The 17081-nt window shown below is 38.0% G+C and overlaps 3 protein-coding genes across 3 annotated transcripts in view; 1 reads left to right on the top strand and 2 right to left on the bottom strand.

Moving 5' to 3' along the window:
• LOC139354007 (uncharacterized) overlaps nt 1-17081 on the top strand; it is a 978888-nt gene that overhangs the window by 873753 nt on the left and 88054 nt on the right. The window lies entirely within an intron of this gene.
• LOC139354014 (uncharacterized) overlaps nt 1-17081 on the bottom strand; it is a 145992-nt gene that overhangs the window by 72501 nt on the left and 56410 nt on the right. The window lies entirely within an intron of this gene.
• On the bottom strand, nt 2903-5048 carry LOC139354011 (uncharacterized). The gene is made up of 4 exons (XM_070998223.1): nt 4149-5048; nt 3690-4089; nt 3532-3634; nt 2903-3466 (listed from the first exon to the last, which is right to left on the bottom strand). Exons 1-4 carry the CDS (start codon nt 4170-4172, stop codon nt 3346-3348), a joined length of 648 nt encoding a protein of 215 aa, XP_070854324.1. The 5' UTR covers nt 4173-5048; the 3' UTR covers nt 2903-3345.

Below are 17081 nucleotides of genomic sequence, written 5' to 3'. Positions count from 1 at the left end.
CATGAATGGCAAAACCCCGCGGGTACGAGTGACAGACACGACGAAACACGACATAATAGGAAATGAGTGAGTAAGAGCGCGACGAAATAATACGACGTAATTCGAATGCATTTGAAGGCTGGCCAGAAAAAAAAGAAAGCAAAACAGAAGTCAATGAAATTAATTATATATATAGATGTGTTTATTTATAAACTTCATTTTAATTTCATTAATTTCTAACATATTAGAATGTAGAAACATTTGATTGATTTTGTCAGGGTAAGTGGCAGTCCGGCAACGTTTATCTGATATTAAATTTCTAAAACAGAACAAAACAACGAAATCTAAAAAAAAAACATACAAAATCCTTCGCTTCTATCCCGTTCATATTCGTCCATTCGCTTTAAACAAATACTCGGACAACTCGAATGTTTTTAGCTGTGCTAAAGTCTCCATTCCGTTTCACGCTTCATTCATTGTCATTCATTCCACTCAATGTCTTATTCTGCGAGATTCAACACGTACTCATATAAATAAAACTTTGTTTCATTGTGCGATCAGAAGTTACTTAACTCAGCTCAATTCGAATGCCTTCTGTTTAAGGTATCTTATGAGTAATGCCATGCAGATGTTTAATATATTCTATGCGCAAAGTCAAACTTTTATAACTTGTATTGACGCGTTCTCGAAATTCCTAGTAGTTAAAGAAATTCAAAATAAATAACACATCGAAAATAAGGTAATGGAATTCCTTCAATAATTTCTCCAAGCCAAATTACTTATGACCGATAATGAAATCAGCTTTACGTCGGCACAATTTAAATCTTTTGCACAAAGGTGCGGATTAAATTAACACTACGCAGACCCGAGGAAAAGTACCTCAAACAAAGAAGTTAAAAGGGCACATTAGACACTAACAGCATAGGCTCGTTGCTTAAAAGAAGAATTTAATCTAACCGATTATTCTGAAATTGTTATAAGAGCTGCTCAGGTATATAAGCAGAGTATTCATTCCACAACGAACCAAAAACGTCTTGACATTCCTTGTAAGAAAATCGAGCACGATTATATTCCCCAAATACTGAAATAAAACTCAAGACAAAATGTTACAAACACATAATGAAAAAAGAAAAGAAAAAGAATATCATGTAGGACAAGAAATACGGAAAAAGGAATAAACTTAAACCAAGGTATTAAAAACATGTAGTTAATGAAGTTATGCCCAATGAAATAATAATTAATAGTAGAAACAGAATTATACGCAAAGATAATATGAAGGATAAACAAATTATTTTTGTTAACTTACAGAAAATGCATTCCCTTATACCTCTTTTGTCAATCATAATATTAGCCAGTTCAGAAATAGTTGATTGATAGTTCTGTTTAAGGACAACAAGGATGTTCTTACTGTTCCACGTAAAGAAATAATAAATATAGAATCAAATAATATAAATAAGATTCTATAAGGAGGTCACAATGGGAAATTAAATACCAATTGATTTTGCCAGAGTTAATATCTACAAAATCAAAAAGAGGTGGTAATGGTTGGCTGAAACTGCGGATCATGATGATTTTTTTAAAGTTCAAAATAAAATCAATGTCTTAATTGAAAATTCTAATAAACAATTTCTTATCAATTCCAAATTGTTCAAAGAAGTAGAATATCTTTCTGAAGATTTAAAAAAAGATTTTATTCATCAAGACTTACCATTAAGAAAACATCACATACGACTTTTCACATTTGACCTACAAAATTTAATTGATACTATCACACTGACGAAAATGATGTTTTTAATACTAAAATTGTAAGCAATGTAGACATCAAAGAAATACTAAAACACGAAAAAAGCCTGTAATTTTCGCTGAATTAAGGGATATCTCTGTATTCAAAATCGACCTGCATAAAGAATTATTAATAATTTATATAATGTACCAAATTATAATAAACAGATGCGAAACATATTACGCTAATAGGGTCTTCCCACAGAGATCCATCCACCATCTACCATCCGTTGAACGGATGGTCCCCATCCAGATTTGACGGACTATTTTATGCGATAGTTAGGCGATAATTTTAGGTGAAAACCCTAAACTCTTCTTCTTGAAAGTGGAAAGTGGAACATTCACTACGAAAACGTAAACAATAATGACGGGAAACTTTTGAAAAAGGAAGGCGACAAAGCAATAGGTATGAACATAAATGCTCTTTATATTTGTAATAATTCATTGCTTTTAATTTTACAGTCAATAATACGCGAACTGCCGGTGGCAAACTGAGGTGGACTAAGCAGATGGAGGTCCTGCTCATCGATATTTGGCAGGAGAGCATCGAGGAGTTGCGGGGAGCCCGAAAGACCAAGACAGGTAACTTATATGCGCGCAACAACATAATGGAAATCCACTCAACGATTTTATTCCTTGCAGGCAGGAAAAAAATAAAGTGGGGCCAAGCGGTGGCGCTCCTTCCGCGTGGCAGTATTATTAGTTGGTCCACTCGTTTCTAGGCGCATACCGCATCCACAACATGGAGCAGAACCCCTTGGAGAACGAGAGTATGTCCCCACACTTATATTTTTAAATTAAAATGATCTAAAAAATGTATTTATTGCAGATACTAGGGAATAGTTTGTGGAGCTCTTGGATGCAGACCCAGATGACAGGGAAGCCTCTACCTGCAGCGGCAGTCAACGCTCAGGCGGCAAAGGTGGACCACAAGTCGGAGCTTGTGGAGATAGATCGAGAAAGACTGGAGGATCAGAGAGCGCAGACAGAAATATTGTCGAGAATGGCAGACAGCCAAGTAAAATTCCAATCGGATTTGTTAGAGCTTTTAAGAAAATCAACGAATTCCTAATAAATTTATAATTTATAATAAATAGACCAAATGAAATGTGATATTTTATTTAAATAAAAAACAAACAGATTTATATTTTATGAACTTTATTTGTTACCATTTAGCCAATATTGGGAAATAGCTGCTCTTATTTTTTCTGCAGGTTGGCTAAAATCTGCAGACATATTAGTCCGAATTGGTTGTTCGCGTAGGTCATTTGCAGCCCGTTGCCAAGTTTCATTTATAGCGCTGCTGTGCTCATTTAAAATGTTGTGCAAAATGCAGCAAGCTTGAATGACTTCATTATTATTCTTGTAGTGGCTGTTCAGACCTTTCCCAATAAACTGAAATCTTGTCTTTAAATGGCCAAATGCATTTTCTACCACTAGCCTAGCTTTAGACCGATTGTAGTTAAAATTTTGCTGTTCTTCGGATGCATTTGTGGAAAATGGGTACGGCTTCATCAGCGTTTGGGAAAATCTAAAGGCAGAGTCCCCAATAAGCAGCACCGGAACTTCAACGCCACAAATTTTCTATGTTTTTTCGTGAAGAAACGGAGAAGACACCATTTTCCTTGCCAGGCTCGACTTTTGAAATATAGTGGAGTCGTTGCAGCGCCCAGCAGAGCCGATGTTTACATAGGTAAATCTGTATCTGTAGTAAATTTAAAATACAATGCGTTTAGAACATTGTTGAGCTCTAAGAAGAAGGCAGTTTACCTGTTATCTACGAGAGCGAATAGTACTATTAAGTACCAGCCTTTGTAGTTGTGGTGATCGACTGCTTCTGCTGCTGACGGTTTTATTTCGATGTGACAACCATCTGCACATTATACATTGCTAAGACCATGAACTGATTTAATGAATTTATGTCTTACCAATTGCACCTAGACACTTGGGAAATCCGATTGCTTCGAATCCTTTGATACACTCGTCCACTTTTTCTGGAGTAAGATAGTCCGGTGACATGAACTCGCTGGCAAACTCAAAAATGAGTGCCCGGCAAAATTCGTGGAGAATTTTGCACACAGTGTTCTGTGCAACTCCAAAAAGTCTTTCGATAGAACGATATTCTGCTGATGATCCCAAGATGTACAAGGCTATAGCGATCCGCTTTTCAAGAGGAATGGCATTTCGCCAGTTGGTGTCCTTCTTCCGCAAAACACCAAGTCGGTCCACCAAAAACAAAAAGGTACTCTTCTCCATACGAAAGCACTCTTTGAAGAACTCGTCGTTGTTTTCCGGTATATCATTCTCCCAAAGTGTCCCGTATCGCTTCTGTTCAATATAAATCGCATTCTTTAATAGTATTTTTAATAGAATTTAAGAGCACGTACCAGCATCCACACACTTCGTGGCATTTGCTCTTTTGCAGAAAAAATGCTTTCGTACAGATCCAATTCGTCGTCATTCCACTCCTCTTAATTGGCTGCCAATAAAAGCTGATTGAACTTCACATTTTGCTGCAGCCAAAATAGTTGGTAAATTTTTCATTTTGGTCTGGCAAATCAACTTTAACAATTTTTGATTGTGTTTTTATTAGCCACAGCTGATCTGACAGCTGTTGTCGGATGGTAGATGGTGGATGGAAACGCGGATTCTTAGACAATTTCCATATTAATGTCATAAAAGGGATTTAAGCAAGAGCTACCCGAACATGCGCATCTGTCCATTACCTTTTTTTTTTGATTTGGTACGGTTTTTATTTACATCTGCCCAGTGGGCAATAAATTAAATGTTTTGATAACGTTGAATGTGAGTTAACAAAATCACAAAGTTTTTGTGATGAGGTTTTCTTGGGGTGTACAAATAGGTGGATGGGGGTGTGGTTAGGCTTGCTTCTAGGCAAGCTCGGTGTTTATGGATTTTGGCTATTAATCCGGTTGGAGAGCATTGACATCATTAAAGTCTGGAATTGGTTGAACATGGTGACCATCATGGACTCCATTTGACGCATCATCCTTTCCTTTACAAGGCATCGAGGGGGGATTATCGAAGTTTCCAGCTGCGCATGCCCTAGCAACGTTGGCCTGACCGCAATAAAAGGGACTCATGCACAAGCCAGAAGGCGCACGCTCATTGACAAGATCATGGGTCTCACGCCAACGACAATAGAATTGAAATCACGACAGCGTGAAAACTAGCAAGTAGCCGACCTATCTCAATCTAGGAAATATTTTACATTCTCCGTACCTGTAATTTAAACTCAAAATAAAAAGTCAGAAGTTTATTTTTAGCATAATAATACATTTATTCATTTATTTTGGTATTGCAAACATTTGTATTATATTACTTAATCTTTTTTATTCTTTTTTCTTGATTATAATATGTATTCATAATATTGAGTGCTTCCTTTTTGAAATCCGAAATTCGATGGCATACACAAGAATGCCATCATTGCTCCACACGCAGGTGTCTATATGATTCCATGAATAGATGTTTTCATATTATCTCCATTATATTCAAAGAGTTTTGATTGTATGAACTGGAAAATTATTTATTTTATCCGAATGCATGACACTTTTACACTTTTGAATATGCTTACACAATTTATAAAGACATTTGATAAAGGTTTTCATCTTCTTCATTTACCCCAAGATGTCCATTCTCGAAATTCAACAAATGAATATATTTGATTTTTCCCAAAGTCGAAATGATCTTTTCCTACCTGAGTAGCCCACTTCAAACACTATAAATGATCGAGGGCAATAGTTAGTCTACCAAAAATAGTCTTGAAGTGGGATACAATGCTACGTCAAACTCAACTTAAGTAACAGTGAAAATTTAAACAAACAGAATAAAATAAAATGAATAACCAAAATCAGTTTTGTCAATCCTGCAAGTGTTTCTTTCAAAAGAATAAGTGGGCAATCCATGTCCGTTCGGAGCTGCATAAGCGAAATGCAATTCAAATTCGAAAAAATTTCTGAGGGATTCAAGGGAAGAATACTGCATTACATGTTGGAACGGACTTGATCTTACCTGAGAGTTTCTTGAGTGAAGCTGAATTGTCACTGCTATCTCATGTCAGCATTTTATTAGAAACTTATACTTCAGCAAAAGTAATTATACCCGTTACTCGTAGAATAAAAGGGTATACTAGATTCGTCGGAAGGTATGTAACAGGCAGAAGAAAGCGTTTCCGACCCCATAAAGTATATATATTCTTGATCAGGATCACTAGCCGAGTCGATCTAGCCATGTCCGTCTGTCCGGATGAACGCTGAAATCTCGGAAACTATAAGAGCTAGGCTATTGAGATTTGGCGTGCAGATTCCTGGGCTTCTTACGCAGCGCAAGTTTGTGCAATGTGCCACGCCCACTCTTCCTACAGTTTTGATGCTAGAATAAAAATTTTAACTGAAATGTATTGTTCTCATCAATACCAATCGATTGACCCAAAAAAAAGTTTTCCACGCCCACTCTAACGCCCACAAGCCGCCCAAACCTCTGACGCCCACAGTTTTCAAGCTAGATAAAAAATTTTAACGGAAATGTATTGGTCTCGTCAATACCTATCGATTGATCCAAAAAAAAATTTGCCACGCCCACTCTAACGCCCATAACGCTTAAATCTGTCTACCGCCGGTAGGTGGCGCATTTTAATCTCGCTTTGCTGCTTGCATATCTCTATTTCCCTTTGGTCCCTTTAGCTGAATAACGGGTATCTGATAGTCGAGGTACTCGACTATTGCGTTCTTCCTTGTTTTTTAACTGTTTTAAGAGTATATATATATGTATACATTCTTCGATTTAGCATCGCTTGTGACCGGTGTGTTTATCTTGTGCTCTGTGATTTTTGTCAATTTGTCATTAATATCTGTGATACTGGTGCCTTGCTTTGTGACTTAGTTCAACATAACCAGCTTGTGTTTTAAATCGTCTGTTTATGTTTAATTGTCCATTTTATTGTAGCAATTTTAACAAAACCTTACTCTGCTTTTAGCCTGTGCACTTTGTAATTGTAACTTCTGTGCTTCAATAGCTTTTGTTGTTGTTTCCCATAACTTTCTTGTAATCTCTCTGCCGTTTCTTGTCGTCTAAACTGTTGTCGTGTATATTTTGTTTTACAAATTTATAAATAACTTTTTTTTCTCTTAAATTAAAATACTTAAAAAAATGCTTTTTTTTTGCTCCGGAAAAGGCTGTCAGTTTGGATCGGCACCTAATGACGTTTTTATTTACTGTCGTCTCTGCAACATAGTCTTACATCCGAAATGTGCTAGACTTGTTGGCAGAGTAAAAGACTATATTAATCTGCGTATTTTTTCACTGCCAGCAGTACCCATATGTACCAAAAGCTCTGGAGGAGTCCCTGTTTCTGTTAGTCAGCCTAAGGGGTCAAACACTACGCAGCTTTCTGTGCCTACAGGTGAAGTTAGCTCTATAGGAGTCCATAGTATCGATAGTATGGTGGCGGAAGAAAGAGCCTCTCGGTTGTTCCATATAGGAAGAACATATTTGTGTCTCGTTTAACACCTGAAACCAATTCGGCAGATGTTTTGGAATTTATACACCAGGAATTCCCGTCTTAAAGCACCACAGTGGAGGAGTTTATGGTGCTGATTGCCGTTACCTCTACTTTATCCCAATGACATAAAATTCGTTGGTGTTAAGGTTTCTTTGAAATCTTTTTAGATTTATGTAACTTGTTCTTATATTCCACCTGGATCCGGCTTAACAATTTATGAGCAACATTTGGCTGCAATACAAATTGTTTTATCTCATCTTTCCGATAGGGTTCTTTTGATTGTTTTTGTTTTGTCTCTACCCCTTTATCTGTCTATGACTTCGTTGACGGTCTGTTAGAATTATCATTACAGCAAGTTAGCTTTATACGTAATTCACTAAACAGACAATTAGATCTTGTATTTGTTTTTGATCCGTCTGAAGTCATGGTATCTACAATTGACCCACTAGTTGTGCCATAAGACCGGTATCCTCCCACATAGGAACATACGACTTGTCTTCCTTGCGTTGATACCCACTCTCCTTTACTTTCTCCAACTAAAAGTAGATGCTTTCGTAAATGTGATTTTAATAAACTCAACAACATGATTTCACATTGAAAGTGCTACGAAACTATATTACAGTGCCCTAAACTCTTTTTTCTGTGAATGTGTTTCTGATAGCTATCCTCCTAAGTTTCTTAGGCCTCCTTGGTTTACCAATGAGTTGCAAAGACTTAGAAACCTTAAAACAAACTTCTATAAAAAAAACCCATTCTTAAACTTTTTTATTGGTCTATCTTATCATTTGTTTTTCCTACTATCTGGAAAGATTCTTTTATTATTCCACTTCACAAAAAGGGTGCGAAGGTTAATGTTCAGAACTATAGAGGAATCTCCAAATTGTCAGCAATTCTTAAAACATTTGAACGCATTATTACCTCTCATTTGCAACATTTGTGCTCCTCCTTGATTTCTCCGTGTCAACATGGTTTTGTTAAGCGAAGATCGACCACCACTAACCTGCTCGAATTGACATCTTTTGTAATAGATGGATTTAACCAAAAATTGCACACAGACGTTATATATACAGATTTTAGTAAAGCCTTTGACTCTGTAAACCACTCTCTTCTTTTATTCAAATTAGATCAGCTCGGACTTCCGAATAATCTGTTAACTTGGATTTGAAGTTATTTGAATGGTAGATCTAAGAGGGTTTTATTCAAAAACGCTGTTTCCAAGATGATCAACGTGACATCTGGAGTGCCTCAGGACAGTCATATAGGCCCTTTGCTGTTTACTGTGTTTATAAATGATCTTCCCTCTATCGTAACTCACTTTCGTGTACTAATGTATGCTGATGTTAAGCTTTGTTAATCATATAATAATATTGAGTCTGGTTTCTGCTTGCAGTCAGACATTAATAGATTCCAGGAATGGTGTCAGTTCAACCTTTTGAATTTAAACTATATTAAATGCAACGTTGTGACTTTTTATAGGGGTACGCCAACGTTCATGAGTTACTTTCTTCAGAACATGTCCCTGGACCGAAAATACTCAGTAAACGATTTAGGTGTTCTCCTAGGTCCTAAACTTAAATTTGACTCCCACATAACCTCTACTGTAAATGAAGCTATGTGTGTTCTTGGGTTTATAAAGCGTTGGTCTAGAGAATTTTATGATCCATTCACTACCAAATTATTACTTACCTCCCTCCGTCCTTATTTAGAATACTGTTCTATCGTTTGGAGTCCGTACAGAAACAATTTCTTCTTTTTGCCTTACGTGGTTTGAACTGGGATCAAAACGTCAGGTTGCCTTCTTGCTCGAGTAGATTGCTATTAATTAATTTGCCTAGTCTAGTAAATCATAGAACTATGCTTGGTACTATTTTTATGAATAACCTTATCAGAGGCGATATTGATTCTGTAGATTTAGTAAGACGCCTAAGTTTCAATGTTCCTGTTAGACTAATGCGAAACTACTATCCTATCAACTTGCCACGATGTCCATCTAATTTTAGTCAGCACGAGCCTTTTCGCGTTGTTTCTAATAATTATAACAACCTTTATCATTTAATTTACGATTTTTTGAGGTTTTTGAGTGGTTTGTGGGCGTTAAAGTGGGCGTGCTTATTTTTTGTATGTCAATCGATAGATATTGATGAAAACAATTCATTTCAGTAAAAGGGTATACTAGATTCGTCGGAAAGTATGTAATAGGCAGAAGGAAGCGTTTCCGACCCCATAAAGTATATATATTCTTGATCAGGATCACTAGCCGAGTCGATCTAGCCATGTCCGTATGTCCGTCTGTCCGTATGAACGCTGAGATCTCGGAAACTATGAGAGTTACAATACTGGGATTAGGCACGCAGATTCCTGAGATTCCTGCGCAGCGCAAGTTTGTTTCAGTAGAGTGCCACGCCCACTCTAACGCCCACAAACCGCCCAAAACTGTGGCTCCTACAGTTTTGATGCTAAAATAAAAATTTTAACTGAAATGTAATGTTCTCATCGATACCTATCGATTGACCCAAAAAAAAGTTTGCCACGCCCACTTTAACGCCCACAAACCGCGAAAACCTGTGACGCCCACAATTTTCATGCTAGATAAAAAATTTTAACTGAAATATATTGGTCGCGTCAATACCTATCGATTGATTAAAAAAAAAATTTGTAACGCCCACTCTAACGCCCACAAACCGCGAAAACCTGTGACGCCCAAAATTTTTATGCTAGATAACAAATTTTAACTGAAATGTATTGTTCTCGACAATACCTATCGATTGGTCCAAAAAAAAATTTGCCACGCCCACTCTAACGCCCTTAACGCTTAAATCTGTATACCGCCGGTAGGTGGCGCATTTTAATCTCGCTTTGCTGCTTGCATATCTCCATTTAGCTGAGTAACGGGTATCTGATAGTCGAGGTACTCGACTATAGCGTTCTTCCTTGTTTGGTATTAAAAACGTCAATTTTTGCTAGTGTGATTGTGTCAATTAAATTTTGCAGATCAAATGTTAATAGTCGTAAGCGATGTTTTCGCAATGGTAAATCTTAATCAATAAAAACATTTTTAAAATCATCAGAAAGAGATTCTATTGCTTTGAACAATTTGAAATTGATAATAAATGGCTTATTATTATTTTCAATTAATTCATCGATTTTATTCTGAATTTTAATAAAATCATTATGATCCGGAGTTCCAGCTAACCAATTCTACACAGTACCTATCTCATTTATCCCCCTTTTTGATCTAGTTGATTTTAATTGTGATACAATTAATTTGATTACTTCTATGTCATATTTAAATTCCCATTGTGACCTTTTATTAGTATCCCTTTTTATATTATCTTATTCCAATTTTATTATTTCTTTATAAAAACTTAAGTTAGTTACGTGGAACAATTCTGCGTATGGATCGTTCGTCAATACGTCTTTATTGTCCTTGAATAAAAGATACTGGTGACTTGTATAGTCAATTATTTCTGATTTTGTTAATAAAATAAGGTGGTGATATTGACTTCCTTTTTCGAAACCCAGTTTTACGACTATCGATCAAGTTGTTGTAGGAATCAAACCACCATAGCCGATTTGCAATGATTTTGTCCAGCGTTTTAGCGAAGCATGAATTATGGGATATGTGACGATAAGAGATCAGGGATGTTTTGTCTGTATTAGGTTTGTGAATTGGTATAATTTTACTAAGTTTTTAATGTTGTGGGATGAAGCTGTTAAATATATTGTTAAAATGATCACGTAGTCTGAGTTTTACTGCTGGGTGGAGGTTCTTTAGCATTTGGTAGGAGACACGATCTAGACCTGGGGACCTTTTTGCTTTGACAGGGCTATGTTGAGTTCAAAGGAAGTGATGGGAGAAACGATTTTTAATGCGCTAGTGGAAGGCTGGTAATTCTGGTGGATGGGTAGTATGTTATTTTTGTGGTGGGTGAAGGTTGCTGAGAAATTATCGTCACTTGATTCGGAGGACCAAAAGGAACATAGTCTTTTGGCTATTTCTAAGCTATTTGTTATTTTAGTGGGTGAATTTGGTTGTGCGATGCAGTGGATACCGATTCTTGGTCAAAGTCCACGGAATCTTGCAAGATTACTCCAAATTGTGGAGATCGAAGAGTTTGGATTAATTTCGGAGGTGAATATTTCTAGTGAGTAACGTTTAGCTATTTTTATTTCGCGTTTGAGAAGGGCATTGGCTCTTCTATAGTTAATTATGTTCGTGTTGGAGATGTTTCGTCGAAGGATATTAAGTAAGCGTTTTTTGATTTTTTAAGTGTTTGTAGGTGAGTTTTCTACCATGGTACTGTGCGTTTTGAATGGGGATAAGGTGTGGATTGTGGGATAGAACAGTTAGCGCTTTGGTGAACTATTCTTTTAAGGTTAGGGGCTTCATTATTAAGATTGCGGCTTATGGGCCGTTGAAGGTGGAAGTAGTTACTAGCTTCGACGTATTTGGGCTAGTTTGCGTCATCTTATTTGAATTTAGGTAAGAAGGTAGGGGTAGAAGTAGTGTCAAATAGTGTTGTGATGATAGGAAAGTGGTCGCTTCCAAACGTACTTGACTCGATGAGCCAAACGGATTCGAGGGCAAGGGTCGCAGATGCGAGAGAGAGATCGACGTGTGTGAGAGTGTTGTGGGTGCTGAGGTTAGAGGAGATTGGTGAATAAATTGGGCAAAAGTATTTCCTTTTTTGTTATTCCTAGGTGAACCCCATAACGTATGCCACCTATTGAAGCCCCCGGTAATAATGGTGAGGGTAGATAAATCGCTGTATACATTTTCAAGGTTGTTGCATGAAAAATGTTGTCTTGGTAGGATGTAAGAGCAAATTATGTTGAAGGTATACTTGGATTGGATTTTAGAGCAGAGTGACTCAAAGTCTTGTGGAAGATGAATTTCGGTGTGCTGAATTGAGTTGTGTACTAGGATAGCAACGCTTCCAGAGGCATTGACAGCAGAGTTAAGAGTATATATAGTGTAATTGATTGGAGTGGAAAATTTTTCAAAGGCTATTAGGTGAGTTTCTTGTAGACATATAACTTGTGGAGTGCATTCTTTTATCAGGAGTTGTAGTATTGAAATAGTCATAATATTTAGTTGGTAAAGTAATGGCTTAAAGTGTAACTTAAGATTTAGTTTGTTGTTTTTGTATTGGTGGAGTTGACTGTGGCTTTGATTTTGGACCTAGTTAGCATATAATCTTGTTTAACGAATCTTTTCTCTCTTTTGGATAGTTTGGAAGGGTAGATTTTAGTAGTGAAATTAGACTTATCGTTAGTAGGTGGTTGCGAGGTGTCAGAAGCTGTAGCCATCTCTTCCTCGCTTTCGTATTGAATTGAAGGTCGAATACTACTGCAGGAGGGTTGATCTGCTCATTTCTTCTTGTTGTCCGTTGTATCTTGTTCTTTAGTTGTTGCTGTCGGTGGTGGTGTGAAGTCTGTTGTGCAGGTTTTTTGCGGCTTGTTGTTGCGGCTTGCCATGGTTAGGTCTAGCCACTGTAGAGTAGAGGGATCCGTCGTGTTGGTGTCTTGTCTTATAAATGGTCCAAGCTTCGCGGTTATTAACTTTTTGTATGGCCTTGATTGCTTGGATTTCCTTGTAGGTGATAAGGACAGGACATACCTTATCTCTGGCATGGTGATTGTGGATGGGGTATTTTTTTGTCCGTGCAGTTGATGCAACTTAAGTTGTTGGTGCATGACTCTCCCAGTTCGAGATTGATGTGGGCTGGTTGACTGCAAGAAAGGCATAGTTCGGCGTTTTTGCAGTGCTTGGATGGGTGTCCGATTCGCAGGCAATTAAAGCAACGCATTAACACGTTCCTAACCGACGTAAATAAATTCCGGGATAATTTGTAGCGAAAAAGTTATTATTAATAGTCCTGTGTCAGTTGGCTTGCGTTGTATAAGCTTAGTAATTTTCCTTATTTCGACTACTTTTTGGGATTTTAAGTTATCCAGGATTTCTTCGGTATCGATTCCATTTAGGTCTGGGCAGTATATGACTCCTTTGCAGGTAATTTCTTATATAGCATGAAAATTGTGGGCGACACATGCTTAGGTGGTTTGTGGACGTTAGAGTGGTCTTCGCAAACTTTTTTTTGATCAATCGATAGGTACTGACGAGACTAATACATTTCAGTTACAATTTTTTATCTGGCAATCAAATTGTGGGCGCCACAGGTTAAGGCGGTTTGTGGGCGTTAGAGTGGGCGTGGCATATTTGCGTAACAAACTTGCGCTGCGCTCAAAGTTACGGAATCTAAATCTGAGATCCCAATTCTCGCGAGATATGCGCGTTCATATTTACGATTTTTTGAGGTTTTTGAGCGGTTTGTGGGCGTTAAAGTGGGCGTGCCAATTTTTTGTATGTCAATCGATAGATATTGATGAGAACAATTCATTTCAGTAAAAGGGTATACTAGATTCGTCGGAAAGTATGTAATAGGCAGAAGGAAGCGTTTCCGACCCCATAAAGTATATATATTCTTGATCAGGATCACTAGCCGAGTCGATCTAGCCATGTCCGTATGTCCGTCTGTCCGTATGAACGCTGAGATCTCGGAAACTATGAGAGTTACAATACTGGGATTAGGCACGCAGATTCCTGAGATTCCTGCGCAGCGCAAGTTTGTTTCAGTAGAGTGCCACGCCCACTCTAACGCCCACAAACCGCCCAAAACTGTGGCTCCTACAGTTTGCTAAAATAAAAATTTTAACTGAAATGTAATGTTCTCATCGATACCTATCGATTGACCCAAAAAAAAGTTTGCCACGCCCACTTTAACGCCCACAAACCGCGAAAACCTGTGACGCCCACAATTTTCATGCTAGATAAAAAATTTTAACTGAAATATATTGGTCGCGTCAATACCTATCGATTGATTAAAAAAAAAATTTGTAACGCCCACTCTAACGCCCACAAACCGCGAAAACCTGTGACGCCCAAAATTTTTATGCTAGATAACAAATTTTAACTGAAATGTATTGTTCTCGACAATACCTATCGATTGGTCCAAAAAAAAATTTGCCACGCCCACTCTAACGCCCTTAACGCTTAAATCTGTATACCGCCGGTAGGTGGCGCATTTTAATCTCGCTTTGCTGCTTGCATATCTCCATTTAGCTGAGTAACGGGTATCTGATAGTCGAGGTACTCGACTATAGCGTTCTTCCTTGTTTGGTATTAAAAACGTCAATTTTTGCTAGTGTGATTGTGTCAATTGTGTTGTGGGTGCTGAGGTTAGAGGAGATTGGTGAATAAATTGCGCAAAAATATTTCCTTTTTTGTTATTCCTAGGTGAACCCCATAACGTATGCCACCTATTGAAGCCCCCGGTAATAATGGTGAGGGTAGATAAATCGCTGTATACATTTTCAAGGTTGTTGCATGAAAAATGTTGTCTTGGTAGGATGTAAGAGCAAATTATGTTGAAGGTATACTTGGATTGGATTTTAGAGCATAGTGACTCAAAGTCTTGTGGAAGATGAATTTCGGTGTGCTGAATTGAGTTGTGTACTAGGATAGCAACGCTTCCAGAGGCATTGACAGCAGAGTTAAGAGTACATATAGTGTAATTGATTGGAGTGGAAAATTTTTTAAAGGGTATTAGGTGAGTTTCTTGTAGACATATAACTTGTGGAGTGCATTCTTTTATCAGGAGTTGGAGTTGTTTGTAGTGGTTTAAGTAGCCGCTCATATTCCATTGTAGTATTGAAATAGTCATAATATTTAGTTGGTAAAGTAATGGCTTAAAGTGTAACTTAAGATTTAGTTTGTTGTTTTTGTATTGGTGGAGTTGACTGTGGCTTTGATTTTGGACCTAGTTAGCATATAATCTTGTTTAACGAATCTTTTCTCTCTTTTGGATAGTTTGGAAGGGTAGATTTTAGTAGTGAAATTAGACTTATCGTTAGTAGGTGGTTGCGAGGTGTCAGAAGCTGTAGCCATCTCTTCCTCGCTTTCGTATTGAATTAAAGGTCGAATACTACTGCAGGAGGGTTGATCTGCTTATTTCTTCTTGTTGTCCGTTGTATCTTGTTCTTTGGTTGTTGCTGTCGGTGGTGGTGTGAAGTCTGTTGTGCAGGTTTTTTGCGGCTTGTTGTTGCGGCTTGCCATGGTTAGGTCTAGCCACTGTAGAGTAGAGGGATCCGTCGTGTTGGTGTCTTGTCTTATAAATGGTCCAAGCTTCGCGGTTATTAACTTTTTGTATGGCCTTGATTGCTTGGATTTCCTTGTAGGTGATAAGGACAGGACATACCTTATCTCTGGCATGGTGATTGTGGATGGGGTATTTTTTTTGTCCGTGCAGTTGATGCAACTTAAGTTGTTGGTGCATGACTCTCCCAGTTCGAGATTGATGTGGGCTGGTTGACTGCAAGAAAGGCATAGTTCGGCGTTTTTGCAGTGCTTGGATGGGTGTCCGATTCGCAGGCAATTAAAGCAACGCATTAACACGTTCCTAACCGACGTAAATAAATTCCGGGATATTTTGTAGCGAAAATGTTATTATTAATAGTCCTGTGTCAGTTGGCTTGCGTTGTATATGCTTGGTAATTTTCCTTATTTCTACTACTTTTTGGGATTTTAAGTTATCCAGGATTTCCTCGGTATCGATTCCATTTAGGTCTGGGCAGTATATGACTCCTTTGCAGGTAATTTCTTATATAGCATGAAAATTGTGGGCGACACATGCTTAGGTGGTTTGTGGACGTTAGAGTGGTCTTCGCAAACTTTTTTTTGATCAATCGATAGGTATTGACGAGACTAATACATTTCAGTTACAATTTTTTATCTGGCAATCAAATTGTGGGCGCCACAGGTTAAGGCGGTTTGTGGGCGTTAGAGTGGGCGTGGCATATTTGCGTAACAATCTTGCGCTGCGCTCAAATCTGCGGAATCTAAATCTGAAAACCCAATTCTCTATCTTTGATATTTTCCGAGATATCCGCGTTCATATCCAATTTTTTTTATGTCAATCGATAGATATTGATGAGAACAATTCATTTCAGTTACAATTTTTACTCTAGCATCAAAACTGTAGGAGCCACAGTTTTGGGCGGATTGTGAGATCTCAGCGTTCAACCGGACAGACCGACAGACGGATAGACGGACAGACGGACGGAGGAACATGGCTAGATCGACTCGGCTAGTGATCCTGATCAAGAATATATATACTTTATGGGGTCGGAAACGCTTTCTTCTGCCTGTTACATACTTTCCGACGAATCTAGTATACCCTTTTACTCTACGAGTAATGGGTATACCTGGTTTTGTCGAAGCGGCTTGTAGGTCTGTACACAAATCGAAACGTGCTTCCTTCTTTTAGCTGCCAGGAATGGAATGATAGTTTTTTTAGGGTAAGAGATTTTGTAATAGCTCTGTATGCATCTGAGTCTGCAGTGAGAATGGAAACAGAGTTTTTGGGATGTTATTTCAGGGAGTGGACGACTCAACAATCTTGTCTGTGAATCTAATAAGTCCAATCAGATTCCCGCAGTCATCAGCCACAATTGGGAGTGATTTGTGGGAGGGTAACTGTTCTTGGCTGCCAGACGGTTGGCCGAGATTCTTGTTGTTGCATGTAGCAGTATTGCTGCGAACTTTTGTGTTAACAACGTTGTTGTTGCCGGTAAAGGTACTGGCTTTTTCAAAGTCGTTGGGGCTGACCTTGTGGGGAACTTCGACGAGTTCGATGTTGTCGTCGAGCCACAGACTTTCTGATGTTTAGATCATCATCGAAGGCCCAATGAAAATAAATTATTAATATTGGGTACTGCTTGGTACTGCTTTACCGACTTT

Source organism: Drosophila suzukii (genome assembly GCF_043229965.1).
Source record: "Drosophila suzukii chromosome 2 unlocalized genomic scaffold, CBGP_Dsuzu_IsoJpt1.0 scf_2c, whole genome shotgun sequence".
NCBI classification, from domain to species: Eukaryota; Metazoa; Arthropoda; class Insecta; order Diptera; family Drosophilidae; genus Drosophila; species Drosophila suzukii.
Note: the sequence above shows the minus strand (reverse complement) of the source record. Positions and strands in the feature narration are given on the sequence as shown.